The sequence below is a fragment of the Limanda limanda genome, chromosome 13 (assembly GCF_963576545.1).
Source record: "Limanda limanda chromosome 13, fLimLim1.1, whole genome shotgun sequence".
In the NCBI taxonomy this organism is placed as follows: domain Eukaryota; kingdom Metazoa; phylum Chordata; class Actinopteri; order Pleuronectiformes; family Pleuronectidae; genus Limanda; species Limanda limanda.
In genome coordinates, this window is record NC_083648.1 from 7,975,089 (window position 1) to 8,003,075 (window position 27,987).

At 40.0% G+C, this 27,987-nt stretch overlaps 3 protein-coding genes across 7 annotated transcripts; 1 reads left to right on the forward strand and 2 right to left on the reverse strand.

Moving 5' to 3' along the window:
* Window positions 1-106: 106 nt before the first annotated feature.
* calr3b (calreticulin 3b) lies at window positions 107-24,134 on the reverse strand. 2 transcript variants are annotated; one of them, XM_061084057.1, is made up of 10 exons: window positions 24,129-24,134; window positions 3,790-3,894; window positions 3,269-3,370; window positions 2,423-2,626; window positions 2,236-2,330; window positions 1,923-2,132; window positions 1,684-1,797; window positions 1,453-1,596; window positions 1,276-1,368; window positions 107-1,152 (listed from the first exon to the last, which is right to left on the reverse strand). In XM_061084057.1, the coding sequence occupies exons 2-10, from the start codon at window positions 3,875-3,877 to the stop codon at window positions 925-927; spliced, it is 1,278 nt and encodes a 425-aa protein (XP_060940040.1). In that variant the 5' UTR covers window positions 3,878-3,894; window positions 24,129-24,134; the 3' UTR covers window positions 107-924. The 2 variants fall into 2 exon arrangements, with proteins under 2 accessions (XP_060940040.1, XP_060940039.1); XM_061084056.1 differs by lacking the exon at window positions 24,129-24,134 and having other exon boundaries at window positions 3,790-3,940.
* Window positions 9,891-15,160, reverse strand: LOC133018309 (retinal homeobox protein Rx2-like). The gene is made up of 3 exons (XM_061084628.1): window positions 14,667-15,160; window positions 11,435-11,691; window positions 9,891-10,820 (listed from the first exon to the last, which is right to left on the reverse strand). Exons 1-3 carry the CDS (start codon window positions 14,947-14,949, stop codon window positions 10,383-10,385), a joined length of 978 nt encoding a protein of 325 aa, XP_060940611.1. The 5' UTR covers window positions 14,950-15,160; the 3' UTR covers window positions 9,891-10,382.
* LOC133017836 (excitatory amino acid transporter 1-like) lies at window positions 23,190-27,966 on the forward strand. Of its 4 annotated transcripts, XM_061084054.1 has the most exons (11): window positions 23,190-23,506; window positions 23,758-23,962; window positions 24,055-24,192; window positions 24,746-24,953; window positions 25,051-25,093; window positions 25,178-25,241; window positions 25,353-25,527; window positions 25,650-25,883; window positions 25,959-26,153; window positions 27,164-27,298; window positions 27,464-27,966. In XM_061084054.1, exons 2-11 carry the CDS (start codon window positions 23,818-23,820, stop codon window positions 27,597-27,599), a joined length of 1,473 nt encoding a protein of 490 aa, XP_060940037.1. In that variant the 5' UTR covers window positions 23,190-23,506; window positions 23,758-23,817; the 3' UTR covers window positions 27,600-27,966. The 4 variants fall into 4 exon arrangements, with proteins under 4 accessions (XP_060940037.1, XP_060940034.1, XP_060940036.1 ...); XM_061084051.1 differs by having other exon boundaries at window positions 25,178-25,527; XM_061084053.1 differs by having other exon boundaries at window positions 23,793-23,962; window positions 25,178-25,527.
* The last annotated feature ends 21 nt before the right edge of the window (window positions 27,967-27,987 follow it).

Here is a 27,987-nt window from a genome sequence, read left to right on the forward strand (position 1 = left end):
TATTTTTCTGTCAATATTTTGTTTTTAATGACACATGACTGGTTTCTGTAATCTACAGTTTCAGGACATGCATGTATAATTTAAAAAATATGACAATTAGGCAATATGGTTATAATCTTTTAATAAAAACTTTGGTATCAATAACATTCTGTCCAATAAAAATAGGTTTGACCCTAATTGATGTCATGAGTCATACCAGGGGCTCGCTCACTGTCTGTTTCTCCAGACTTTCAGGAAACAATGCATGTCCAATCACATTCCCATGAACACATGTTGAATTCATGTCATTTCAATGTCAGAAAACATTTACACTTGGGATTTCATTCAATTGTGCCTTAAAGAGTGTAGAAAGGAAAATAAAAACTCAGTGCCAAAGACATAACCAAAATAAGTTACACTACAGACTGGAATTCTGTATTTTGTGATTATTTTTACTGTAAGCTTTACAGTTTTTGCCAATATCATGTCAGGTTATGTGGATTCTGTGTTTCAACCAGGCTGAAAAAGAATTATTAAGTCAACATATGATTGTCTCTATTCTCCACCGATCACAATTTGCCATATCATCAAACTTTTAATCACAGATGAGTGAGTGTGCAAAGGGAACCTGCAAATAACATGAATGTGTAAATCAAGGAAAAACAAATCTAGAAAACAGAAGATGTCAGCGCCTCCTTATTTTCTGTTTTGACAAAACAAGGGATGAACTTTGTCGCTGAAAAACCATATAAATCAACAGGGCAACATCAAGACCAAAATGAAAGAGAAACTACGTCTGTTAACACCCACCTGCCCCACTTCACTACATTTGCCCCCCAAGTTGGGTCGTGTCCAGATCTCAGGGAAAGGATGCACAGCAGCCACATTACCCCTGGGGAATACAGGACAGAGTTTCTAAAGGAGGGACAGAAAAGCTCTGGCTCCTTAAAGCTCATCTTTAAGTTTTGCTTCCTCTTCATCCATTTCTGAAAGTGCCTCTTCCATTGCATCCTTTGTGTCTTCCTCATCCTCCTCATCATCATCTTCTTCATCATCCTCGTCATCTGCTGCTTCTTCCTCAGCTTCAGCTTCGATATCTTGCTCTTTGTTCTTCTCATCCTCTTCTTTTCGCTTCAGGTCATCTTGCTCCTGCTTCATTTTCTTCTCTGGTTCCTGTGTGGAAAGTTAAGATAATTACAAACCGTGTCCCTGGTTGATGTATTTGGTTTCTCCCCGACAATAGTTTCAAGTGTTGTAAATGTAACAAAATATATATATATATATATATCAATCTACCTTTGTGGCACCCCACGTCTCGTTTCCGATCTCCTCTGCTTCCTTCACGTCATCTGAGATGAGGAAGTTGTCAAAAATGGTACCGGATTTCACCTGAAATGAAAAGTAAAACATGTTAAACTGGGGATAAATATCACTGCAACAATAACAGGACAACAGGAGGATCTCCTTTCTCACCTGCCACAGATCAAGACCTAAAACTCCAATGTTATCGAACTTGTAGATGCTGGAATCTGCGCTGTATTCAGGATTGTCAATCTCGGGATGCACCCATGATCCTTTGTAGTTGGGGTTGTCGACCTGCTTGGGTTTCCATTCTCCCTGTAACAATAAATGTTGATGAGTCATTAACTCTGAATTTTAAAGCATTTCTCAGATAGAACGATCGTGAAAAATTGTTTAACCTACCTTGTACTCTGGGTTGGGGATCATGGGGGGCTCCCACTCTCCATCCATATCCACGTCCCAGTCTTCAGGCTTTTTAGCATCAGGGTCTGGAATGTTTTCAGGTTTGTCCCACTCCTAAAAGAGGAAAACACACACAACTATGAATGAAAGCTCCTTAAAGCCCAGGACTCAAGTGGAAAACCTGTCAGCATTTGAGATTGATAAACATGATTACGCAGTTATAAAGTAAGCTCATTTACCTCAGGCTTGGCGTCATCAGCATCGTCAATCTTGGCACGATCATCCCAGTCCTCTGGCTTCTTGGCCTCAGGGTCCTTAACCTTCTTAGGAGGCAGGAGGTCCCAGTCTTCCTCCAGGCTGCCAGACTCCACCTTCTCATTGTCAATTTTCACCTCATAGGTCTGATCTGGATTCAGGATCAGTGTGTACAAGTGGCTCAGCTCATCATCCTGCAAGAAACAGATATGATTGGATTTACCTACTGGAGCAGAGGCGATGCATGTTTGCATTTTATTAGGGTATATAAAAAAATAATTTGAAAGTCTGAATTACCTTGCACTTGATCTCTTTCTTGATCAGGTGATTCTTGCCTTTGTAGTTGAAGATAACGTGGACTTTCTTTGTGCTGTAGCCACAGATATCAGGACCTGAGGGAAATAAATTAAATTACAACATTAAGCAAATTTTGTAATTGTAACTATTCAGTTTACGTTTCATTACTGCGTCCGTCACCACTTACCAAACATGATGTAGTATGAGGAGTCTCCGTGCATTGCAGTCTGTTCCAAATCAGCAGGGAAGACCTTCACGTAGCCGCCGCCGCAGTCGATCTTCTGCTCGTGCTTCACGGTGAACTGAATGACCAGAGACTTGCCCTCGTTGCTAAAAGGCTCAAAACGGGCAGAGGAGGCATAGAACCGAGCATCCTGGCTGGTCTGGAGACCTGAAATACAAGGTTCAAAAATAAATATTTAGCAAAACAGGTTCTCTTTAGTAAACTGTAAAAAAAATGTAGAAACTCCAAGTAGAGATGTTTTGATAACAGCCTCTGATGCTGCTGAAAAATTCTGTGTTGGGCACTGAGGTTAAACCAGTTACGGAAGTTAAGTGTCTTGTTTAAATCAGGAAATATTAATGCTGTAGAATCAAGATGCATCTGACCAACACATTTAAAAAGATCAGAGGAGACGAAAATGCTGTATTGATAATAAGAAATGTAAATTTAAAAAAAACACCTATCCAGCCTGGTGTTCATAAAGCAATTCACAATTTTATAGTTTTACTATCTATTTCACAGGCAAGGCCATTTTGAATTTACTCAAATTACTTTCACTTTCTCTTATAGTCTACTTTATATGTTTATGACTTTGTGATGCATTTCTCATGTTTTAAACAGAGCTATGTTTTGTCGATCAGTTTGAATTGCATTGGATTTGTTGCCTCATCGATATAGTTTGATCTGTTGAGCTCTTATACTTTATTGATCTCAGACTTTACACCAAAATACCGTATTAGCATATTTGAGGCCCTGATGCAAATACAGTTGATTCTCATTTGAAGATACGTGGAGTTAAACCTCATTTACCTTTGTCCTTCTCAGCGTCTCCGTAGAAGTCCCCAGCCGTCAGCTTCCACTCCCCGTAGTCCGACTTGTGTTTGGAGCTCACCCAGCGACTTTTCCATTCATCTGCACACACCAGGGACAGCGTTAACCCCGGAGGAAGCTTCCAGACACTTCCAGAGAACAGTCACACAACAAATACAACCACACCTGCACGTTTAACCCATTTTTTTTGTTTTAAAACCTGCAGACTCCACAACTTGAACGTGTAACTTCAGCAGGGTGGGACGTCACGTCTGCTATGCTAGCTTCGGGGCCTTGGCTAAAGTGAGCTAGCTAACAGGCTATATACCTCATGCAAATTAAAAGTCTGATGTTAACACTTGATTCCTCGAACACAGGGAGACTTCGATATCAAACCCAATTATAAATTCACAGGTAAAAAAAGCGAGGAATGAAATAAACACACGATTTGGATTTAACCCCCCAAACCAGCCCGTGTTGAGCAGGACTATACTGGGACCACCACCCCACTGGGAACTCACCACCGTCCAGGAACTCCTCCCGCAGGTAGACCTTAGCATGAGCACAGTAAAGCGCCACGACCACCGCTGCTACACCGAGGACCTTCATGGTTCTTCTGCCCCAACACAAGCTGCTGCTGCCGGGGAAGTCTCAGCTGGATGAAGACCGAGAGAAGGAGGAAGAGGAGGAGGATTTTTAGAGTCGCTCCAGCGAACAGATGTCTCCCTGTGATTGGCCGGGGACAAGCCGAGGCTGGACCAATCACAGGAGACCACGAAACATATGTCTTCCGCGTACCGCTGATCCGGAATCGTCATGTCCAACGTGTTGTTGTGGGAGACGTCCGGTAGAGGGCGCCAAATACTAAGGGCCCTGGTGTTAGCTTAGCCTCACAAAGTCAATAATAACATCCAGGGTAAGATAGCAACCAGAAATAATGAACTGTAATAATTATATACAAGTCTGACCTTTAGCCTTTATTTTTAAATGAGCAACTTAGGAGCTTGTTTGCTGTTATAGTGTTTGGCTCAAAAGTTCAAAGGAACTAGCATTTGGGTTCCTGCCTGTAGTATAATTCATTTACAAGTGTATATTGCCCAATTGTATCGTCTCATAGACTCTCATAGATATTATGTATAAGGGGGAAATGACTGTTTTATGGTGAGTTGTGACTGAAGGGAGTGGCGGAAACAAAATAAACGAGGAAACCCTGTGTCCATAGCTTTGCTCGTCGACGGTTCCTCATCTACATGATAAGAAAATAAAAATAAAAATAAAAAACAAAGTTTAACTCAAACTGTACATTGTCATTTGATCAGAGTTTCAATTTAAGACTTTTACATATAACATAACTTAGTTTAACACCAGTTTCATACTCAAGTATGAGATGATGTGGCTGGAAACTGTTGTATCTTTCTGGCTGTATGTAGCCTAAAGAAGATTTCTAATGAGAATTGAAACTAGTGGTCAAAGTTACATATGTAAATAAGAAGTTGAGCATGTTAAAGCCCTCAAAAAGTAAAAATTAATTTGCCTGAATAATAATAATAATAATAATAAAACATTTTTAGGGCTGCAAAGCAGCCCTGGGTGGGCCCGAGCACATCCATTTTGAAGCGTTGCATGCTTTTTGTCTGAAAAAACAAAAATAACCAGTTCTGAGAGAGAAAGAGACGTGACCTTTGCAAGACATAAAGTTTCCTTTGATCTAGGAAGACTGAAATCAAAGGATTCATGGTCCATGTATCTCCGCGTTATAGAACATCGTGTTTTAATGGCGTGTAATCAAACTTTGACGCCACGCCACGGTCACACTGTGTGATTAAAAAAAATCCGTCAGTCAGTTTTTATCTCCATCTTGTTGTGATGACACTCATCTCAATTTGAAGTTGATTCGATGAAAACCCTGGTACAAGTGTATCAAAGAAAAAATGTGGAATATGGCCAAAATGGCCACTAAATACAAAATAGCAGGCTTCCTGTTTTGTTTTTCCAATTGCATCTAGAGACTTTTTTGTTTGTCTGGTCATGATACACCTTTGTATTGATTTTTGTGAAGATCGGTCAATGGGAACACCTTCCGGGGGTCTCGGGCTATCTCGGGGGGCACCGTTGAGCCATTTTGCGACGCCTATTGAAAATTCCTTCAGAATACGTAAATTTTCACCACTTTCTAACTTTCTGCAAATTTTGGTAAGAAGTTGAGCATGTTAAAGCCCTCAAAAAGCCAATTCATTTGCCTGAATAATAATAAGAATGAATAATAATAATAACAAGAAGTAAAGTAAGTGAATCAATTTAAATGCCCACCTTGTTTCTTCTGTCAGTCAGTAAGGGCAAGCCCAAATCGTGGCAGCTGAGGTCGTAGAGGCACTTCTGGTGTGAACAGAAACTGCAACACTGCCAGTTAAGTCAGTGTGGCAACAAATTCAAGGGCCTCGGATGCCACACTGACTTTGTTGCCTTTGAGGCAGCTGCCATTGATTCCACACTGTTTCAAGGCAGAGATGGGATATCATAGTCATTATCAAAGGACTCTTAGTTTAATACACTAACATTCATAAGAACATTTAAAAATAGAATCACTGAAGCAATAAATTGATTATAAAAATTGGTTTTCCAATTAATTTTCTGCTGATCAAGCTGCTAATCATTCCCAAAATGTTAATGTTAAAATGACAATTGGCTAATAAATCACTATTAAACTACTCTGAGTCGTCCATACAATAATTCTAATAATAATAATAAATAATAATAATAACCAGGGGTCTCGGGGGCACCGTTGAGCCATTTTGCGACGCCCATTGAAAATTCCTTCAGAATACGTAAATTTTCACCACTTACTAACTTTCTGCAAATTTTGGTAAGAAGTTGAGCATGTTAAAGCCCTCAAAAAGCCAATTCATTTGCCTGAAGAAGAAGAAAAAGAAGAAGAAGAAAAATAATAATCCTTACAATAACAATAGGGTCCTCCCTGACCTTTGATCAGTGCTCGGGCCCTAATAATAAGAAATAATAATAGTCCTTACAATTTCAATAGGGTCTCACCAGACACCTTTGATGTCTGTGGTCGGGCCCTAATTACCTGAACTACAGTATCTCTGAACTGTAAACCAGTTCTCCTGTTGGTTACTGAACTTTCATTAACTGAGGCTGACCTGAAACTGTCTCGAGCCCCCTCCCACTTTGAAAACCTGTGGCCTACACTCATGGATATGTGATATTCTGGCCTGCTCCATCTGGACTGATCCTGCCATTCTAACTTAAAGTATGAATTATCATAACGACCTACTACTGGGGAAACAGCAATATAGTATTTCATTTGTGAAAAACTATTTTTTGCAAATAAGCTATTGCTAATATGTATCAAAATGAGGGACAACAATATGCGAATAAGTATCAGGGTTAGTTGAACATTAATCAAGAGTTACTGGGTGAGTGGTCAAGTCAATATTAAAGTTTCACTGTTTAAACTTAGTGACTTCTAGTGGTGAAGTTGCATATTGCAGCTGAACACCCCTCACCTCACCCTCCCCTTCCAAACATGACAGAGAACCTGTGGCATCCTTCAGTCGTCATTAAAACTCAAAAGGTGTTAAGTTTGTCCAGTTTGGGATACTGTAAAAAACATGGTGGCCTCTGTAGAGAGGACCTGCTCCTGATGTAGATGTAAATTATTTAAATACAATGGGCTAATTCTGGGTATAGAAAATTACAATTTTTACAATTTAGATGAAACACACATAAGGGAAAACATCACTAGAATTATTTTATATTCAATTTCTGCCAATAGATCCCTCTCATCTAAATCCCAAACACTGGACCCTTAAGCCATTGACACGGGCACTGGTGCATGTCAGGCACATGTTTGTAAGGCAAGTAACTTTTTGAGTGACATGTGCACCTCCTCAAAGTGAAGAGTGGGATGAAGACGAGCAACTGGCGCCAACCATCAACCCCCCTGCACACACACACACTCCCACACACACACATGCGCATGCACATAAACACTCACTCCGCAATTACGTCAAGAGGAGAAAATGGTGTCCCTTTGAAAAGTGTTCTTAATCAAACCCAATTATTTCCGCTCTTTTCCCTTATTATTTCCACCATGGACCACGTCCCGCCAGTCAGCCTGTTAACTAGAGCCCGGGCCCCAGCGAAGGTCATGCTTGGCCAAGCAAAATAACATAATAATAATTACTAGGTCTGAGTGCGTCTCTTGTAATTTCAGGATGTTGCTACGTTGAGTCTTTTTGACAAAGGTGTGGTGAGAGAGGTTATCACTAAATATAGCATGGTCAAACACTTCTCATCTACATGCCTCTGCTGATTTATTATGCCGAACTGCTCAGGCATAGAAATGGTGAGAAACTTAGGTGATTTCTCTCCCTGCAACAATATTAGGAGGGCGGAGGGAGCAAGAAACAAACTTTTGTCTCTGTCTAAAATTGCTCATACAGTATAGACATTGGGTAAAATGCATACATTCAGCATTTTTGTTTGTAACATTTTAAAATTTGTAATCTAAAAGATTAGGTTTTAACTCTGCAAAAAAAGTTAACTTGCTTCTCAAGTTACATACTGCTTTTGTGCAATATTATCAGATCAAATATAGTAACTATAACCCTTAGTAGTAGCCATGGACATATTCGATTTTTGCTATCACCACCTTCAGACGATATGTGCACACCATTGTTACTTTAATATCATGACCGTTTAACAGACCTATTAAACCTGCATTTTCTGTATCTAACAATTTTCCTCATTAAATTCCTAATTTATTTTAGTTTAGACAGAAGTAGTATAGACATAAGTGTCTGACCGACGCAGCAAACTTATATCAACTTTTAAATGGTGAATATTGTAGATCAGGTTGTTACTCATCTGTTGCTGCAAAATACTGCAAAAAAGACCACTGCTCAAACCTTTATCCCAAAATAAATTGGGGCAGTTAAGCCACACGAGCTACTGGAGGGCAATTAAGGCTTGAGCCCTTGTGGCCTCTGCAGCCTAGCAGGCGGGGCCTCCTGACACCCCTGGTTGGGCCTGATGGAGTGGAGCCTCATCTGCCTAACGGCCTGGCAAAGCTCCACAGGCCTGGGCGAGCACAACAGGCCTCCATCAGGCCAGCTTGCTCTGTCACAGCTTACATGGCCTATTGTATGTGGGCGCTCATTAATGGCACTAAGTCATGTTGGTGGCTCACTAATGGATGTGTGCAAAGAAAAACAAGGTCTACAATCAAAGTGCTTCTACAGTAGTGCTACTGTAACTTTATTCTATGTTTTGCACATGGAAAAAAGGAGATCAAAGTTTAAAAACCTGGAAGAACTAGAAATTAGTATACAATGATACTTAAAACGGATGCAAAAATAACAAACATCCACAAATAGTAAAAAGAAAAGTTCCTTCTTATTTCTTTGGCCTTTTCGTCCACCGGTGTGAACGGGGATTAGAACAAAACAAACAGCAAAACCTATACAACTGTGGATGATGCCATTTCTAAAGGCTGTGATATACAGACAATTGAGGACAGTATTATCGATGGAGTCGTATTGATTCAGGTATTGATCAGTTTAACGTCATGCCGCATTTTGATAAAGGGATGGGGGAGATGCTTAGCAAGATCTATTCCCTGGAGTCCATGAACTAAAATGTCATTTGATTTATTGATTTAGAGCCACAGAAGAAATCCTAATCAGGAAAAAGGTTGTTTTGCTAACACAGCAGCCTTCGACATCAGTTTAATGCAAAAACATAAAAAGAAACACGTTGTCCTCTCCTCCCATTTGTGGTCCAACAGTTTTTATCAAACTGTGCTTTTTCCAAGAGGTACGAGGGGCTGCCAGCCTCCATTAACTTTCTCAGCTTAAATCCATTTGACTCAAGTGACTATTGTGTCAACAATGTAATAAGAAGCATCCTTTACCAATAAGGATGGAGATCAAGACAATAGAAGTATAACACTGGTATGTAGTGTTGTATCTGTAAATTAGAAATAATATAAACGAGCAACTTTGAGGGGGAGTTAATCAGGTCTTTTAAAGGGGTTTTCAGGGGCATCTGAGGGCATGCTGTCTATGGCGGAAAATCCGGGGTTAATCGCTTTAAATGCAGTAATTAGGTGTTAAGAGGTATGCTTGTCTGTTTAAATTAGCCCTCGAACCAGATTATGCTCTCTGACTTCCTATAACCTCCCCCATTCGGACTCCATGCTCTCCAAAAGGCCATTTCAATGATTTTTAAAAAGACAATCATATTGCTTTTTAACCCAAATTACAATAAAGAGATGAAACTTTGAAAAATTTGAAAGTACAGTAAAAAATAAAAATAAAATGGACAAAGTGAAAAAGCCCACCAATCAGATAATCACGGGGGAAAAAACTATTTCTTGAGGATTAGATACCAACAAACACCCTGAAAGTGCAGTTCAGTGGCCATTTATGTAAACCTCATGTTATCACTTCAGGGAAACAGGAAGATCTTACACTCAGGTACCTGTAGTGAGAGTTAGCTTCAGAAATTCTAAAGTATATTTCAACAAAGAGGTCAGAACGCCACTGGATTAAGACAGCAAACTTATATAAATGTTTTGAAATCTGTAAAGTAATAACTCTAAATGAAAAAAAATGTTGCTAATACTGACCACATTGCTCTATTTAGTCTCTTATATACTATACTGTATTTCATTGTGTCAGTAAAATGTCTGAAACTGGTCAGAAATATACAAAATTAACAGGGACACTAATTTAAAGTGTCAACACATTCACGTTGAAGATTTCCTCTCACTCCAAAACAAAAGAATATTCCCAAACATCTCATGCTCAACCAGAATAATGACCACCAGAGATTTGATCATTAATCCTTGCGACCAAAAACCTTGTTTGGTCAAAATTAATAACTTTTTTAAAGTTAATTTTTAAAACACCAAAAATCACAAGAAGTCCAATTTGAGAGTTGCTTGTTAGCCTCATTTAAAAAAAAAATAGCAGCCTCTCAAACTCCTTTGGTGTCATGTACTGTATCCTCTTCATCGGTACATGAAACTAACAGTTGAAAAGCAGTTTGTAAACATTCACGGGAGCAGCTCAGTAATCCGTCCATAGCCACATCACATGTGCTGCCAGGTTTTATCCATGGACTGAATGTGCTCTTTGGCCTTCATCCTGAGTGCTGCGATGCTGGTACTCCTGTCATCCTCCATTGGGTATTTATCGTTGAAGCTGGGAGGGCACTGGTAAGCAGGTGGGCCCATGGGCTGCATACCTTGGACCATGCCAGACGGGCTGTTGAGAAAGCCGTGGCTCTGATAGGCGGGCTGCATTCCCTGCGGTGAGCCCATAAACCCCGGGATGGTGTGCATGGGCGTGGCACTGGACATGGGCGAGGTCAGCCAGGGATCCAGGGGCATGGCGTTGCCCACGGGACCAACGTTGGGAGGCATCGAGGGGCGACTGAAGGAGAGCATGGGGGAGTCGTGAAGCTTCATGGTGCTCGTGTCCATCTTTTCTTGACGTCGCCACTTGGCCCTTCGGTTCTGGAACCACACCTGGCCAGAGAGAAATGAAATGAGATGAGATGCAGTGACAAAATAGTACTGAGACAAAAGAGCAGGAATTCAATCATGAGACAAATACATATAAGAGGGGATTGTGTGTGCCACTGTTTATTTTCCTGAATCATCATTAGGTAGTGAAGTCGGCCGCATTCCACTCCGCCACAGAGGTTATGTTGTGGCCCCTGTTAATTTGTTTGTTTGTGGTTTAGTTTGTTTATTTGTTTTCAGGAGGATTACGCAAAATCGTCTGTGCGGATTTCTACAGAACTTGGATTGAGAAAGAATGAGACATGGGCCGAGTTAGAAACTGTCACATTTTGTCATGGAAACCAACCAAAGGCCGATTCCAGGATTATTTTATTGTTAATTTTCTTTAACAATGTGAGATAGGGTGTTTTTTGTTGTTGTTGTTTTTACATTTTCACAGATTTCCCAGGGAAGAATAACTGATCTTGATTGAATTCTCAATTTGGAGTGGCTTGATTGAATTTAGGGGAACTGTTGGAACTTGGCGGAGCTGTACGTTCTGAGTATCACTCTAGTTTCGTTGGATTCTGAAGCATGAATTGATTAAATCTGTCACTTTGGCGTTACGTAGTCTTTACCTGAACTCGGACCTCGGGCAAGTTGACCTTCATGGCTAGCTCCTCGCGGCTGTAGACGTCCGGGTAGTGGGACTTCTCGAAGGCTCGCTCCAGCTCATGAAGCTGATAGGTGGTGAAAGTGGTGCGATTTCTTCTGTGTTTCTTCTTAGTGTGCTCCTCCTCTTTAAGGGTTTCCGGAGACCCCTCACCCTCCTCCACGCTCTTCTGCAGGTCACTCATTTCTCCATCACACTTGTCACCTGAGAAAAGGTCAGATTCTGAAATGAAGAAGAGAAAACATAGATAAGTAAGAAATCTTGTGTCTTAAATGTCAACAACAGACACCCATTGGTTAATCTTCCTTGTTGGGGATTTACATCCATCAACACCTTTCAGAATTGATGTAACAATGACCAACTGGCGTGCAACTGGTATCAAGCCACTAAGAAAGCCTTAAATTTGGCAACACTGCCAAGTTAACAAATCTTATGTGGCAGAGTAAAGCCAAAGACGTGAGGGCAGAGCAAGGTTGAGCTAAAAGAGCAATTAGGGATCTAAGTAAGTATACGGAGGCTACGACCTAAACCACAAAGCCAAATCCATCAGTTCAGGGGCCTCCCTGTGCATTACCCCACCAATAACAGGACATGTTCATAAATCTATGAGATTTGACAGCTTAAAGAAAATATTTGGCTTTCCAGACTTGTGAGAATAGTGATTCACAAATACAGACATTAACTCCCCAGGTAACCGAATACCTTGTCACCTGATTCTTTACCAGAAGTTAATTTACATCTGTTGGCGATATCCGACTACAAATTGTGTTGCATGAATATGAAGACTTTAACAGTATTATGATCACTAGACCAAAAGCTTTCTTATTGCATTTTCTACTTGATCTACAATATATTGTGTTTGATCTAGTTCAAGGACAAAAACATGTCACCAGGAGAAAACATCTTTACTCGTGTGACTGTGAATTATATCAAAATAGAAGTAATTTTTTGGATGTTCACTCCGATCAAAAAGTGAAACGTTAACTCCTCTCCTCATGATAAAACAGCTTAATGACTGATGAGCCTTTATACGGTTGATGGTTTGGAACCCCGGGGGTTCGGTGAGTCCAAATGACAACGTCTTTCACTGAATTCTTCCCCTGCAGTAATCCCATGGTAACAGATGCCACCAGTTAAAGCTGCGAGTGCCCGCCTCCCCTAATCTAACAAGGGACTTAAGTTGGCTTCTGCACAGGTGGAGTAAAGAGCCATATTGTGTGATCCAAGAAATTAATGTAGAGCATGTCGTGTGTGTGTGTGTGTGTGTGTGTGTGTGTGTGTGTGTGTGTGTGTGTGTGTGTGTGTGTGTGTGTGTGTGTGTGTGTGTGTGTGTGTGTGATGCACCAATGCTTTTTAATCGTATCACTTCACTGGTCATCACATCACTGGTTTGCAATAAGGAGACGTCGTATAGCAAAAGCTTTGTGTTCAGAGTTTGTTGTGATATTAAAAGCGTGATTATTATAAACATGAATATAGAATGAATGGGATGTTTTTTTTCTGAATGACAGCACATGTTTTCCATAGCAGCAGAATCCTGAACTACAGCCTTTGCATTCGGTTCCACCTGTGGTATAACAAGGCAATAAACACCCCATATTGGGTGGAAGCCTGCAATATCAGGAGCAAATATTGATCAGCAAATGTGGTAATATAAATGTTAAGTTTCTTTACATGTTTCCATTGAAATTAGATTCTGTGGCCAACTTATTTCTCTAGTGGATCCAAGGAGATACAGATCATTCCTCTCTCTTTCCTCTTTCAATATCCTGGTCCTGCATCGGACAGAAATGCTCCAGCCGAGCTCACCCACCATCTTCTGTCAGTTGCTGTTAATGTAGTTTGATGGTTACTGTACTGTTCGCATATTGTATGTAACACCGAAAATTCACACTGTGGCATGTAACAAGATGCAGTTTTTAGGGGTCCACAGGATGCATATTACATAATTTAGGCTGAATAAGTTTACAGCAGGCCACATTCTGGCAATTTGAGTAATAAATCACTTGTGGATTTGATGGTATCCAGGATTCTACAGTGCTTTAACTGCTCTTATGTTGCTATAGTCAAGCTAAGCACATTTTAAATGACAAAAACAGTGTAATTTCCAGGAAATATTTCAAATAACATAAAACAGTTTATTAAATTGCATAAAGCAGGTGATGGTGTCAACCCCATAGGATTTATTTTCCAAAAATGTAAAGTATCTATTAACATCCCTGATTTACAGTGGGCAGCAATGTTACAATCAACCACTGGCCTCCAAAGCTCTTACTTTCAGCCAGAGTCACCTGTTGGTCCACATTCACTCGTGTAAGAACATATATTCTAAGTTTCCCAAAGTTACCAGAGCAACAGATAAATTAGGCAGAATGGACTTTTCTCATGATCATCATTTGAACAACTAGCGCACAAGTGAAGCTAATGACATTAACCTTCGCTCCCTGCCAGTCCAGTGTGTCGCTATGACATGATACCTGGGCCCTGGCACTAAAACACGTGAATGGAACGTAACAGTGGGTATCATCAGCTGCCACACGTGTATGACATGTCAGTGAAATGTGTATAATAAGATGTACAAAGCATTCCTCAGTTTTGGCTTCGTATCGATAGATATAGAGCAGGTCAACACAGATCCTCATGTGATTTAGTCAGGCATGTTTTAGTGATGGGAGAAGAAAGTCAGGATTCAACAGCGTAGCTTGGACACTCATGAGTAAAGCTACAGTATATCATAATGTTGAGCATGTTTGCTCGAGAGCCATTAGTTGATAATCCATCATTCTTCCACCGACAGGCCTTTCAGTTGAGGTTTTTCTAGAGTAGCCACTTCAAATGTGAGTTGCAAAAAATAATATTATTCAAACCAAAATTGTATCTGTTTAGAGGGACGTACACAAATATACTGTAACACCACTGAATATTGTCACTGTAATATCAAACAAGCCATAATGTCCAATAAAGAGAGTGGTTGTGAAAAGATGGCATTTAACTTCTTCTTTCTGGAAGAGCACTCGTCCAAAACAGTGGGAAAACTTTGTGGGAGTATTGTATTCTATTCTCTGACAAACTTAGTTCCGCTCCAATTCCACTTGGTGCATGGTTCAAGACAATATGCCCTGAACATATTACAATTCAAACACATTTACTAGAGTTTCTGCGGTCGACAAAGATTTTTTAAATCTCAAAGTACTCACCATGGTAGGAGGAATGCTGGGAGCTGTCGCCCAGTTCTGGAAGGTGCCCGTACGGGTCGAGCTGGACCTGCTTTTCAGAGAGATGAAGGTCTTCTCCGTTGGCTTTTTGTTCGTCACCATCTCCTACCGAATGGAGTAAAGCGTCCTGATCTTTAGTGAATCCAAGTATGACATCAATGCTGTGGACCCTGCCTCCACTGCTCGACCCGGCATTTTTTGCAATGTCATAGTTGTCCAGGCAACTATCGTCCACTATTCCAAGGGCATCCATTGACAAATGCATCCGATCCTTCTTAAACACTTTTTCTCCTCCTCGAAAAAAGTTGGAACGTGACAAAGTGGGACTAAGCAAAGCAGCTGTTGCACAGAGCGCTTTAGGTTCTGCTTCACGTGCAATGGGGCAGATTTATGTGGTGCATGGGGGCCGTATCCTTTAAGGATAACTTCTGTGACGTTCAATATAGTGTTTCCACAGAAGCAGAGCAAACTTGCATCTTCAGCTGCAAGTGAAAAGAGAAATACAGTGCAGCTGTGAATTTACATTTAAAAAGTTATTATTATTGCTATACACATGATACTTGTATTACAGAGCAGTTTTACATGTTTCAATTAAAATAAACTGCGTTAATAATGAATGTGAATATCTTCCATTAATTTCGTGATACTCGACCATAAGAAAGTTCAGTTTAGGCATAATTCCTATTACTATTGATAATTACAGCCATAAACTTGTGTTGATGATATAAAGGAAGAAAGAAAATAAAAATACGAAGAATTCAGCTTTGGATCTGAGTATGTTTAGCATGTAGAAATCAAATTATCTTTCCAAACTGTTTCCCATTAGTTTTTACTTTGACTCATCACATGTTTAAAGAGTTACTTCAGCTGAGAGTCGTTGGTTTATACACCCAAAGACGTTTGAGCCTTTTGAGAGGCAGCAAAAAACAAGCTGCATTTTGTCTATATTTTTTTTTAATCTTTTAATGAAATAATGAACCTTACAGAAACCTTTTCACCAAAAAAATCTCAGAACTAACAGAAATGGATTAACATTAAGTAAACTTACCGCTCCTCAGGTTCCTGCAACGCACATGGTGTCTACATAGTCCATAAGTCGACTAATGACACTAACAACATGTAGTGTAGGCACTTGTTACTCCCAGTTAAGTCCTTGAAATCCCCTGCACACAAGTGAGCAAGGGAGCGACTGTTGGGAGCCCTCAGCAACAAGCACAGATAATGTTGTTCTCCTCTGGAAAAACTCTCCTTAACCACACAAGACACCAAAGCTTGCAGGGGAATGGTAGTAAAACCAAAGGGTTTAAGAGGTTTATTAATTGGAATCCTTCCCCTTTAAGAATGACTGACAGTTGTTTTCTGGTCAAGTAATTGCTCCAAATGTGTCCTGCATTCAGACCACAGAGGGAGGTCATTGCTAATGAAGCCTCCACAAAACTTTCTTTCAAAAAATCTATTGTCTGAAAGATAATGGCTTGTACTGAGAGTTTTCACTAATCCTTTCATTATAGACAATGTAAGGGAGAAAAGACACAGAGATGGACTTTTCATTTGAATGGCTACACACTGTTCATAAAATAGTTTAATTCAAGTAGGCACCTAATTCTTTATGGGCACCACTGCGTTTGGAGCGGCAGACTTTAATAAGGAAATTAAACAAAGAAGTGAACACTCACGGTTTAAAGCAAATTTTTATTACACTGCATTGTTTTGTAAGGGAAAAGGAAGGGGCTTATTTTTGCTATAATGGTTCTCCGATTAAGGAATTCATCAAATCTATTTTTTTATTTCTAGTAACTATAAATAGCACAGAACTAATGAGATGCCCTGAACTTTAATAATAGACGACGGATGCTGCACGTTTCATGGTTGGATCAGGAGGAGCAGCAACAAGACAAATGAGCGATGAGTTAAAATGCAGGTTTAGAGAAGCAAAGTAATAAATGGACAATCCGCTAACCTACTTTAACCTAATTAGCCTAGTTTAACCTAATTAATTCAAACGCGACCAATTAGCGGACAAAACCAATGTTGAACCTATTCCCAATTATCCCTTTAAAATGTCTCAGTTGCGAATGTGACTCAGAATCATATTGCTTTCATGTGTTGAATAAATAAACAAATAGCGTGGCCTGACTGTGAACTTGTCTCGCTTTCCTCCGATGGTTCCCAGTGGAATTGGGTTGGGGCATGGGGGGTGTTGCATCCTGCAGCCTACACAGTTCTACTTGGCCACTTGGCAGAACCGAAGCTTTGGCAGCTCCAGTAGGTGTTGCAGAGATCAATCCTGTCCTTAATGAGCCTAAAGACTTCACTAGAGATTTCCTCTGACCTCACTCCTCCTATGTGGAAGATATATTTAGGAGCTGTTCGCACGCCAAATTCAAACTCCAACGTAAAAAGTGCTGCCACATTTTTGTGCATATCTAACACAAGAAAACAAATGCTCCAATTATATTTTTTAGCATTGAGTAAAGTCTCGAACATCAGAGCACGTATACCATATACCCACGTCTTTTTAGTTTTTCTGTATTTAGACAAATAATTTAGGCAGAAACTTTGCAGATCATTGAAAGTATAGACATACAAAAAAAGAATAATATTAAAGTGATAAAAAGTATTTCTGCTCATACAAGGGAGGATCTTCTTTCAATTGTTTCACCATCTTCTCTGGGTCAGAGTGACACAGACGTCTTCACACTTGTTCCTAGCGAGGGCATATGTCTAAGCAGCTGAGGAATTCTAAACGCCAACAAGTTTAAAGCCATCTGGCAACACTGGGCTGCGTTGCCAATGCTTCTATGGGCAGAATGCCTATGGGTTAAGTGGCTTTGGCCCTACACCTTTTCATGGTTGTCAAGGTTGTTTTCTAAGATAGCAGAAAGCCTTTTACTTTTGCCTGAGACCGACAAACTTCCCTAACAGCTACATGAAGTAAAGAAGTTAAAAATGCCTCTGTGGCAGGATTTACTGTGAAGTAGTAGGTTTCTACCATATGATGACGGTAAGACAGTCCGGCCATGTGAGGTGTTTTTTTGCCAGGTTCTTCCAACTTTTACTATATGCACAAAAAAAACCTGGAAAAAACAGCCAATTTTCAATTAATAAGATAATTATCCTACTTTTAATATCTGGCAAAACATTGACAGGAGCATTAACTGCCTTAGTAAGCGGATATCATAAGATAATCAATGGATTTAGGGGATGATAATTAGTCTGATTAATTAGTAAACGAGGTGAGAAGATTCACTGTGATTCTGTCCATTCATTTGTACACCGAGAGAGTGATTGATATAATTATCAGATGTGTGTGTCTGTGTGTGTGTGTGTGTGTGTGTGTGTGTGTGTGTGTGTGTGTGTGTGTACAGCATGCACATGATAAAAGAAGAGTTTGACGTTATTAATCATATTATATGCATTAATCATATACAGTGGCACTGATATCTGTGTTATCAGTGCAGGTTAATAATTTGTATATAAAGAGTTGGTATTCTCAGTTGACTGAAGCATGTTGGTGTTGCATTAAACCACTGGTGTATATCAGTAGTTCAGCTTCCTTAATGGCTCAGTTCCATTAGCGTGCTAGCTTGTGTAATGCATGTTCCGGCCTCGTAGTGACACACACATTCTTAGGATTCAGCTTATGATGACCCGTGGTTATTTAAACTCGTTAAATAGATAAAAATGTCAGATCTTGCATCTGTATTTGGAAATTCGACGACGCTATCGACAGGTAATAAATTTTCAGATCCAATTTGAAATATTCTAATGCGGACTCCATCAATGAAAAATATTAATATAAGACCTGGTCCTAATACCAGCTGAGTTATAGATGAGGGGACTTGATAATCATTTTATCACATTGATATATTAAAGCTGTCCCTCTTTGCCTGTTTCCCCATTATCCTAATTGAGTACAAATTGGTTAAGAGGGTGCAGCATAGCCATCAAGCTCCTTAGTTTTATCAGATGACAATTTAAGCCCTTGGCATCCTATTAGAAAGAAAGCGGCTAATGTTTAAAGGCGCTGTGTCAGCTTACAAGGGGGAAAGGGGGATGGTGAGCAGCAGGGGGATGACAGGGAGACAATGGAAAGGGAGGGTAAAACGCTGGTCATGTGATCAGTTTTTAAACGTGAAGGAAAAGCTCATTGGGTCACATAGTGTACAGTCGTAGATGTGCCGGTTCAATATCAATATCTTGTTTATTTTTTTTATTTCAAATGGAATCTTTATTCAATGCTGACTCTGCTTTGAAGCTAATTTCAAAAAATATGTTTCATGTCTTTAAAAACTAAAAATATCAACAAATACCATTTAGACATGAGAGTGAACAGAGGAGGACAAACCGGTATCAGGGTAGAAAGTCTAATCCTAGCTTATGCAGTATGTCCTATAAGGTGTTCTATAGGTACAAGCATTTCAAAATGGCTGCCCAAGCAAGGTGCACACACTTCCAGGGGGGGGGCTACAATTTTAGCCCGGTGCATTTGTCCTATACTTCTATGCTATTTTAAAATCTGGTTATTTAGTATTTGAACCATTGCTAACAATGACACATAGGTCGGGGGAAAATATGTATGATTGGAGCAATCAGGTATATCTCTTTTAATCTTTTAGTTTGTCTCAACAGCACCCCCCCACTTCCATTCCTCCAGATTACAGGACTTTCATTGCCCTATGGTCTTCTTCTTCTTCTTCTTCGTCCGGTTAATTGGCGGGTGGTAACCAACGTCAAGTTGTATTACTGCCATCCACAGGGTGTTTCAATATCCTACTTGTTCTTCTTCTTCCTCATTCAGAACTGTTATTATTATCACTCTTCATATTTGATTGCAAGGGTAATAAGAGAGCCCCGGGGGGGGGCATTTTGCAGTCACATGAGAGTCGACTTCTCCTCTGCAGTCTCCTTTTATCTACATCCATGTTTTGAAGCCTATAGAGAAATGACTCATCGGTCTCCTCTTCCTCATCTTCATCCACCAGGTTTGGAAGGTCCTCTGGGAGGTCGATGTCATCTCCGGCCCAAATTGCGTGCACATTGTTGCACGTTTACTTGTGTCGAAAATCTCTTTATCCTCACTCCACCTTGTCCAGGAAGCCTAAGCTCAAACAAGTGTGTCCACGCATAAGCACAGTGTATTAAAAGGTTAGAGGGTAGGCAAAGAAGCAGGTGGCTTTGAGTAAAGCTTTCCTTAAAGATCAGTGTCTTATCATCAGCAGCATTACCCATAGGCATTACCACATTACAGTAATGTTGTTAGCAAGGGAAAACAATTGACTCCAGCAGCACCTGAGCGGAGTCAATGAGCTCACTCTATGAAACATTATCTTATTAATCTAATCAATTACTCACACGTTACTGTTTGGGTGTGGTTAATCAAGCTGTTTACTGGTCCTCATCCTTTTATGACTCTGTGTGGATCTGTGAGAATACGAGAGTACTAATACCTTTTGTTTTCTTTTGCATCCTTGCCACACTTGCTGTTTATCCTACTTTTTACAAGTAACGAAGGAAGACAAAGTTCTCTTGTCTTTGTATATTGGCACAGACTGACCTAATGGGGGCGCTGTGACTGAAGATCAGTAAACCTTGAAGTACTTTGAGTACTGCAACTAAAGGAACTGCAAGGTTTAGTTTGAAATCTCTAACATCCCTGAACTGGATTTGACAGAACACATCTCTATACGTTTGGTATTTGCATTTTAATTATAGCAATGAAGGCCTCTTTATATAATGTTTTTCATACTTATACAGAGGTAATAATTTGAATCTTTTTAATACTAATTGTAGTAGTTGCATTTAGCCAACCTTTACATTTCGAGCTAAAACAATCGGATCATTCTTCCACATCAAGATACACCAGTTATTTAATTCCATCAGTAGTTGAATTCAGGTTTATTCGTAAATCATTTATTTTATAAATAAAAACACACATTATCTCCGGGTATTTTGCAGTGTAAGTAAGGTTCCATGTTGGCACTACTTGACCCATGTCTATTTAAGGGTGGTCTGCTCAGGCCCCGACTCTGTTTTAATAAGATTATCTGAACCGAGAGCTGCAGCTTGGCACAGATTTGCAGTAACTTGGTGCCTTTAAGTTCTTTGACAGGGCTGAACTCCTCCACATTGTGCTGAACACCATCTCTAAGATACCGTTTTGTGCTTCGACAGTTTATAGATTCTAGTGTAACCATAGAAACTGCAAACAGCTAACACAGTGAGATGTCCCTGTGCCGCCCCCATCACTGTGTTGACAGTGCAGACGACCTGGAACAGTGAACTGTGAGTCAGTCACAGACCTAGATACTGACTCTTACACACACAAAACAAAATGTGGACTAATGTACCTTATTCTCGGAATAAAGCTTGAATGACAGTCAATTAGAATCTTAAACAATAAACAAAACTTATTGAAATCCTGGGTCTCGGTGATGTTTTACAAAAATGACTGACACATCATTCAGTTCACATTCTCCGTTGGACGGTGAGACCCCAACGTCATTAATAATCTGCCTTTTCACTTGATAATTGAGGATAACTAGCACATCTGCATCCCCTGAGTGTGTAATGTGATTAAATAATAATTGTTTTAAAGCGCACTGCCTAAGAGATGTGTTTAATGGCGGCTTCTTCAAACTGAGCCCTGACCAGTTATTGCTCACAGAGCCTAATCTGCTTCTCTGGCTAATTTGAGCGCCGAGGAAATAAACCCCCACCTAAAGCTACCTTTTAAGCCTGGCTCGCATCCGTTGATGTCACACACGCATCACATGACGCCGCAGAGGGAAGCGAATTCAAACTGCCTAATGCACCCCCGCACACTTATATAAAGAACTGTCAATCAATATATTTCAGTTGTTGTAGCTGTATTGCTGTTAAATCAATAACGGTCATGATCTTGTAGTATATAAGCCACAACATGAATTTAATTAGAGTATTTGTGTATAAGGAAAATTATTTATATTTTTCTTCGATTACAAGTCACACATTTGTATTGTTAACTAAACACACTAGTTCATTGTCTTTTGTGGCAGATGGACCACATCTGTAGGAGTTTGCTAAAACCTGTCCAGAGGAGTTATAGTCATATATGTTTTAAAATACTCAGATCGACGGATCATATTGTATCTGAAGAAGTTGGACTTTTTGGTTTGTTTGTTTTTATATTGATGTTTCTGAGACAAACATGGGGAGGGGGCCCACTTTAAGTCATACTAATCACACCTGCTAATCCCTGCTTATGGATATGTAGGTCATATTTCCTATGCTATCTCTCAGCAATTTACAAAGAACATTCGCACATTAATTGCACACTTTTGTCCATGAAATATCAATATCTCTGTATTTTATTTTAAACAAAGTCCTTCTACTGACAGACACAAAAACATTTAGACAGTTTAATGTTATTTAGCTTCTTGCTGTGCACAAGGAAAAGCACCTTTCCTACACAGAGATAGATTGATTGTGCACAATAGATTTTAAGCTGGACTTCATAAATATGATTTTCTTACCACTGTCGTCCTATTGGCATCTTTGCTTACTCACTTTTCTTCCACACCTCAAACTCCTCCCTGGATATGACTTTGGCTTCTGGGCTTTCCTTCCCACGTGTTTCTGCTTCTTCGTCATCTTCGTCTTCCTCCTCCGATGAAACTCTTCAACTTGTCCCCGAACATTTGATTCATGATATACCCCAAAGCTCTCTTCAAATAAACGTTATTTAGTCCTGCAGGGATGAGAGGAGTCGATGGCTGCAGGAGAAGTATAACATAAAAACCAACAAATTACCAACAAGAGCCTCTCACTATTCAGACTTCTCAAAGTGAAACGTTGGCTATTGTGTGCCGAGATGATCAGACTGTATCAATAACTTGTGGCCGGAGGAAAACCTCTCAAGAGCTTAGCTCATAATTGGCAGCCGACAGACAATAGAGAGTCACTGTAAACAAGAAGCAGGACGATAGACCTTCAGGGTGAAGGCGGCTGTCTGCTTCCCCGGTAATTACCTCTGCCAAGAAGGTTGGGTTTTAGCCCCTGTTCATTGGTTTGTGTGTTTGTTTTATCTATTGGTTTCCACTGACTCCAAAAAACATATATCAAACTACACCTGGGTTGATGCCTGAAAGTCGTATTTGATTTGATAGTGACATTTCAAGGTGTCCACCTCACGGCCATCTTTAGCAGATCCAGAGCCTAGTTTACACCAGTTCAAGGGATTTTCTGTGTGTCCTGATGGGATTCCTGTCACTTGTAGATTTGTAACTTCTACGTAAGCTGACTCTGTAACTTAAACAGACTCAAGTTGCACTTAAGATACTTAAAATCTCACTGATTAGCTGCACCGTCCTCCACCTTTGTCATATTGTCCTCATGAGACTCAGTGTTTTAAGGACACAGTTGACTTAACACCTCAGTGACCTAGAACCTTTGTACCCAACCCAGAACTAATAAGGCTGTGTACGTCAAGCTTTCAGGACTTACTTATAATCACAGAGTATCTGTTCGAATTATTTTCCGTAAGACTAAAGCCACATTATTCAACTTTAACAAGGTGTGGCAACCTTGTGATTAATTATAATAATAATAAAACATGCATTTTATATAGTAACTTTAACAGAAATAACATCTATAGGCTAAAAAAAAGAGAATAAAATGAATAAATTAACCATTTAATAAAAACACAAAGTTGATGATTAATGTAGTGAAGTGAATTTGTTTAAATCAGCCAAGAGAAGAACATCTGGACTTTCCGACCGATTAACTACGTTGACTTACTGGTGACTGGACTTCATTCATTACAAGGACTAACAATTCAAAAGGTGATTTTTTTCAACATTTATTTATTCATTTAACTGTTTAGTTTATTTATTTAAGTACCAAACAAATGTGAGAATGTCACCTTTAATATTTGTCTTTAGGTACTTATGTCATGTTATTGACTTGTCACTTTTTGGTGTATTTATTAAACTACAACTTCATTTTCATGATTGTATCCTGGGGTCATGTGCTCTGAAAAACTTGGAAAAATTGAGTAGGGTTAATTAAACATATAAGTCCTCTTGTCCTATAGAGACACCAAACACTTGTCTCCGTCGTTCTTCACAGTCTTTGAGGTCCAACAACTAAAGAGATGGAAACAGTTTGTCTTCAGTCTGAGTTGGACTCAGTAGAAGTTGCAGAACCACAGGAAATTCAAACATACCACAGATGTAATATTCTGGCGTTCCTGAAGAGAAACCTTTTTGTTATTCTCACAGTTACAGCTGTTGCATCAGGTAAGTGATCATCAAACAAACTTCACTGTGGAAATTGTGTTGCCTTATGACAAACACAATAACTGACTAGCCTGTGCTTCTGCTTCTTCAAGGAATTGGTTTGGGCTTTGCTCTACGATCCATTAACATGTCAGACAGGGATGTAAGATACTTAATGTTTCCCGGAGAGCTGCTGCTGAGACTCCTGCAGATGCTGATGCTTCCTCTCATCGTTTCAAGTCTGATTTCAGGTAAGATGCACTCATCAGCCTGTTAAAATGGATTTTCAGGCTCTCAACAAATACATGGTTTGACCCACATTTCATGTCGTAATGGCTCCTGTTAATAATCAACACAGTGGATAAACATGTGTCGTCTGTTTGTCGAACTGAGGCTCTCAAAGACTTATAGACTATACCATATAGTATAGACTTCTGTTCAGAGTTTCCCTCAAAAGTTTAAATGTTTTCACATTCACGAATATAAATATTGGATTTTCTGTAATTGTGCTTTAAAATAGGAGTTTATTTACTCTTTATGAGACGAAAAAGATAAACTGTATATTTAAGGTGTTTTTATTTAATCTCATTTATTTTATGAAACTCTCTGTTTTTTATGTTATAAAAATAATTGAACTATACATACATATCAAAATGATTTTATAGATTGTATAGATTTATTTTTGTATTTAAGTATTTGAATGTGTCAGTCAGGTTTTAACCCAATAAACAACTGATTGTACCAGCAGATTTACATTGATACAGTTAAGGAATGTAAACATGTTGCACCTTCTCTTTTCATCAGGCACGTCGTCTGTGGACAGGAAAGCTTATGGGAGAATTGGACTGAGGGCGATTTGCTACTACCTGCTCACCACACTTATTGCTGCATTCACTGGCATCATTTTAGCCGTCATCATCCAGCCAGGGAACTGGTCCAGGAACACCTCAGCCTCCTCTGGTGGTCACGCTGAGGCTGTGCAGACTGTGGACGCTATTCTGGATCTAATCAGGTTTGTGTGGTGATAATTATAAACTAAGAGGGATTTATAAGGGTACAGATATCAGCCTTCAAAAACACCTCATATGTGTGTTTTTTTTTATTTATAGAAACATGATTCCCTCAAATCTGGTTGAAGCTTGTTTCAGAAAGGTAAGATCTGCAGTGGCTATGAGTTGCCTTTATATCGATAATCTCACATATTATTACTGATTTTAACATTTGCTTGTTCTCCAGTTTAAAACAGTTTATTCCAGGAGTGATTCTACAGGATTTAATATCACTGAGGCCGGTGAAAACAGTGAGATTCCTCTTTTTATCTACCTGCAAGGCGTAATCTTCATTATTCCTATCAACATTGATACAATCAAATTCCACCTCTTATTTTACTGTCATCATTTGGACCCTGTAGACAACACTGTACCAGTGCCGGGCTCGTCAGATGGTATGAATATGTTGGGGCTGTTGGTCTTCTCTGTTGCCTTCGGCCTCATTCTGGGCGGCATGGGATCTCAGGGAAAACCTTTGAGGGATTTCTTTGACTGCCTTAATACAGCTGTTATGTCTCTGGTCAACATTTTCATCTGGTAAGCAGGGAAATCTCATATATAGACTTAGATTGTTGCCTTGATGTTTTTCAACTGTCTCTAGTTTGTGGAGCCTCTTTGATTTTCTCTAGACTAATGTGTGTCCCCTCTGTATACCACAGGTACTCCCCTGTGGGAATCCTCTTCCTGATGGCAGGGCAGGTTGTGAAAATGACAGATATGGGAGAGATTGGCCTGGAAGTAGGGATGTATACTCTCACTGTGATTGCTGGCCTGCTCATTCACAGTTTCCTCACTCTGCCCCTCATCTACTTTTCTGTCACACGGAAGAATCCCTTCAGATTCATGAGTGGTGTTCTGCAGGCTCTCGCCACTGCCTTTGGGACGTCATCAAGGTGAGCCAGTGCATTAATACCAAACATAACAGTTTGACAGAGTTAAAACGTCTTTGCACTTCTGTGTTTTCACAGTTCTGCAACTTTACCTGTAACTCTGCACTGCATGGAGGTCAATCACAGCATGGACACACGGGTGACCCGCTTCTTGCTTCCTACTGGCGCCACTATGAACATGGATGGTGCCGCCCTCTATGAAGCAGTGGCAGCTTTATTCATAGCCCAGCTACATAATATGAATTTTGGCCTGGGTCAAATCATCGTCCTCAGGTGAGTTCATATAGAAACCTTGACCATGTAGAAGTAGGTCTGTCTGCATCTACCTATTTACATATAAGACTACTAAAATAACTTTTTTAAATCATTTTTTATTGCTCCCTTTATTGCTCCCTATTATAATTGATAACACTAAACAACTTGTATTAGTAATTGGCATTTAAATGGGTAGAAAACAGACATAACAGCACAGGACCAGTTTCCTTTAAAGTACCCATCGTATGCCCATTTTACCACAGTTGATATGGGTCTTAATAAAATGTCTGTAACATATTTTGGCCAAATACCACAAGGATCATTTAAAACAGCACCCTTTTCACCCTGTCTAAAACAGCCCTCCTCAGATTTACCTGTTTTGAGTGCCCCCCCCCCCCCTCCTCCCTCCTTCACGAGATACAAGCGCCCAGATTTTTAGCTATCCATTACCTCTGTAGAAATATGGCTACTGGAGATGAAGATACAATCTTGCAACCATATCATTTTGAACCAGAGTCAGGTGGGCCGAAGCCTGGCTCCGCGTTAGGACTGCCCGGCTCCACCGGCCCGGTTAACGCTAGCCCGGCTCCCCGGCTAGCTTTAGCTCGCGAGCTAACCAGGCCGGCCGCGAGTCAACCGCCGGGCCGGCGAGCTAACCGGGCTAGCCGCGAGCTAGCCGGACAGGCCGCGAGCTAACCGCCAGCCGGCAAACTAACCACTCCCATTCGACGCCATCTAGCGTATCGTTTCTGACATAGAGGAACCACAACAAATCTCGGGAGTTGTTTTTTTTCAGAGTTTTTGGGACGGTAGAAATGCTAGATACCCAAATTAACGTGTAGAAACACTACAAAAGTGAAATTTTCATAATATGTGCCCTGTAAGGTTGACGTGGCTCCTTCTGATTGGTTGAACTTGCAAAAACGTAATTGACTGATCATAATTGGCTGATGCAAAGATCCCTGCAAATGATGTTCTGCTTGTTTTGGATATACCCCAATAAATGGATAACCCATGCTGCTTCCAAGTTTGATTGTTACAGCTTCGAGCACTGGTGGGGCAGGCATCCCACAGGCTGGACTGGTAACCATGATGATAGTGTTGTCATCCGCTGGACTGCCCACTGAAAATATCTCACTGCTTATCATGGTTGACTGGATTCTGTGAGTGAACATTTCTTCACAAGGTTGTATAAGGTTTTGAATTTAAGGTCGGAGATAAGAACAATTTGAGTAAATTGAATAGTTTGAAACATTTTGAAATCAATCTTTTATCTCGTTGGTCAAGTTTCTGCTATAACTGAGATATTCATGTTTGTTTCTTGAAAGTGATCGTTTGAGGACAACCACCAACGTCCTGGGAGACTGTATTGGTGTCGGTGTGGTTCAGCATCTGTCCAGACGTGAGCTGCAGAGCTCCGAGCCTGCAGGAGAAAGTTTGATGGAAGAAAACCTCCATCTATGAGTTTCATGATACTTGACAGCATCATTTTCTATAAGCTTATGATTCGTGATAGCAAAATTACTAATCAAACCAAACTTCCTGTGATAAATATATTTGACATGTGTTCATTTAAATGCTTTGGCTTCACTTTTGAGCAGCTTGCAGTCTGTCGTCCATGATTATCTACAGTCTGTGATGTATCCTAGTTTATAACCCACTGTAGTGGTTAGGGTTCTTCACAGGGAACACTCTGCCACCACCTGGTGGTAGAAAAGTCAGTGACCAAGTTACATTTGCTATTCATACAGCCTTTATTGAACTGTTTAATATGTTATGGTGCTACATTTAATGGAATCAAATACAGCACAATGCTTCACTGCAACTGAAATTATTGTGGTGTGTGTTTACT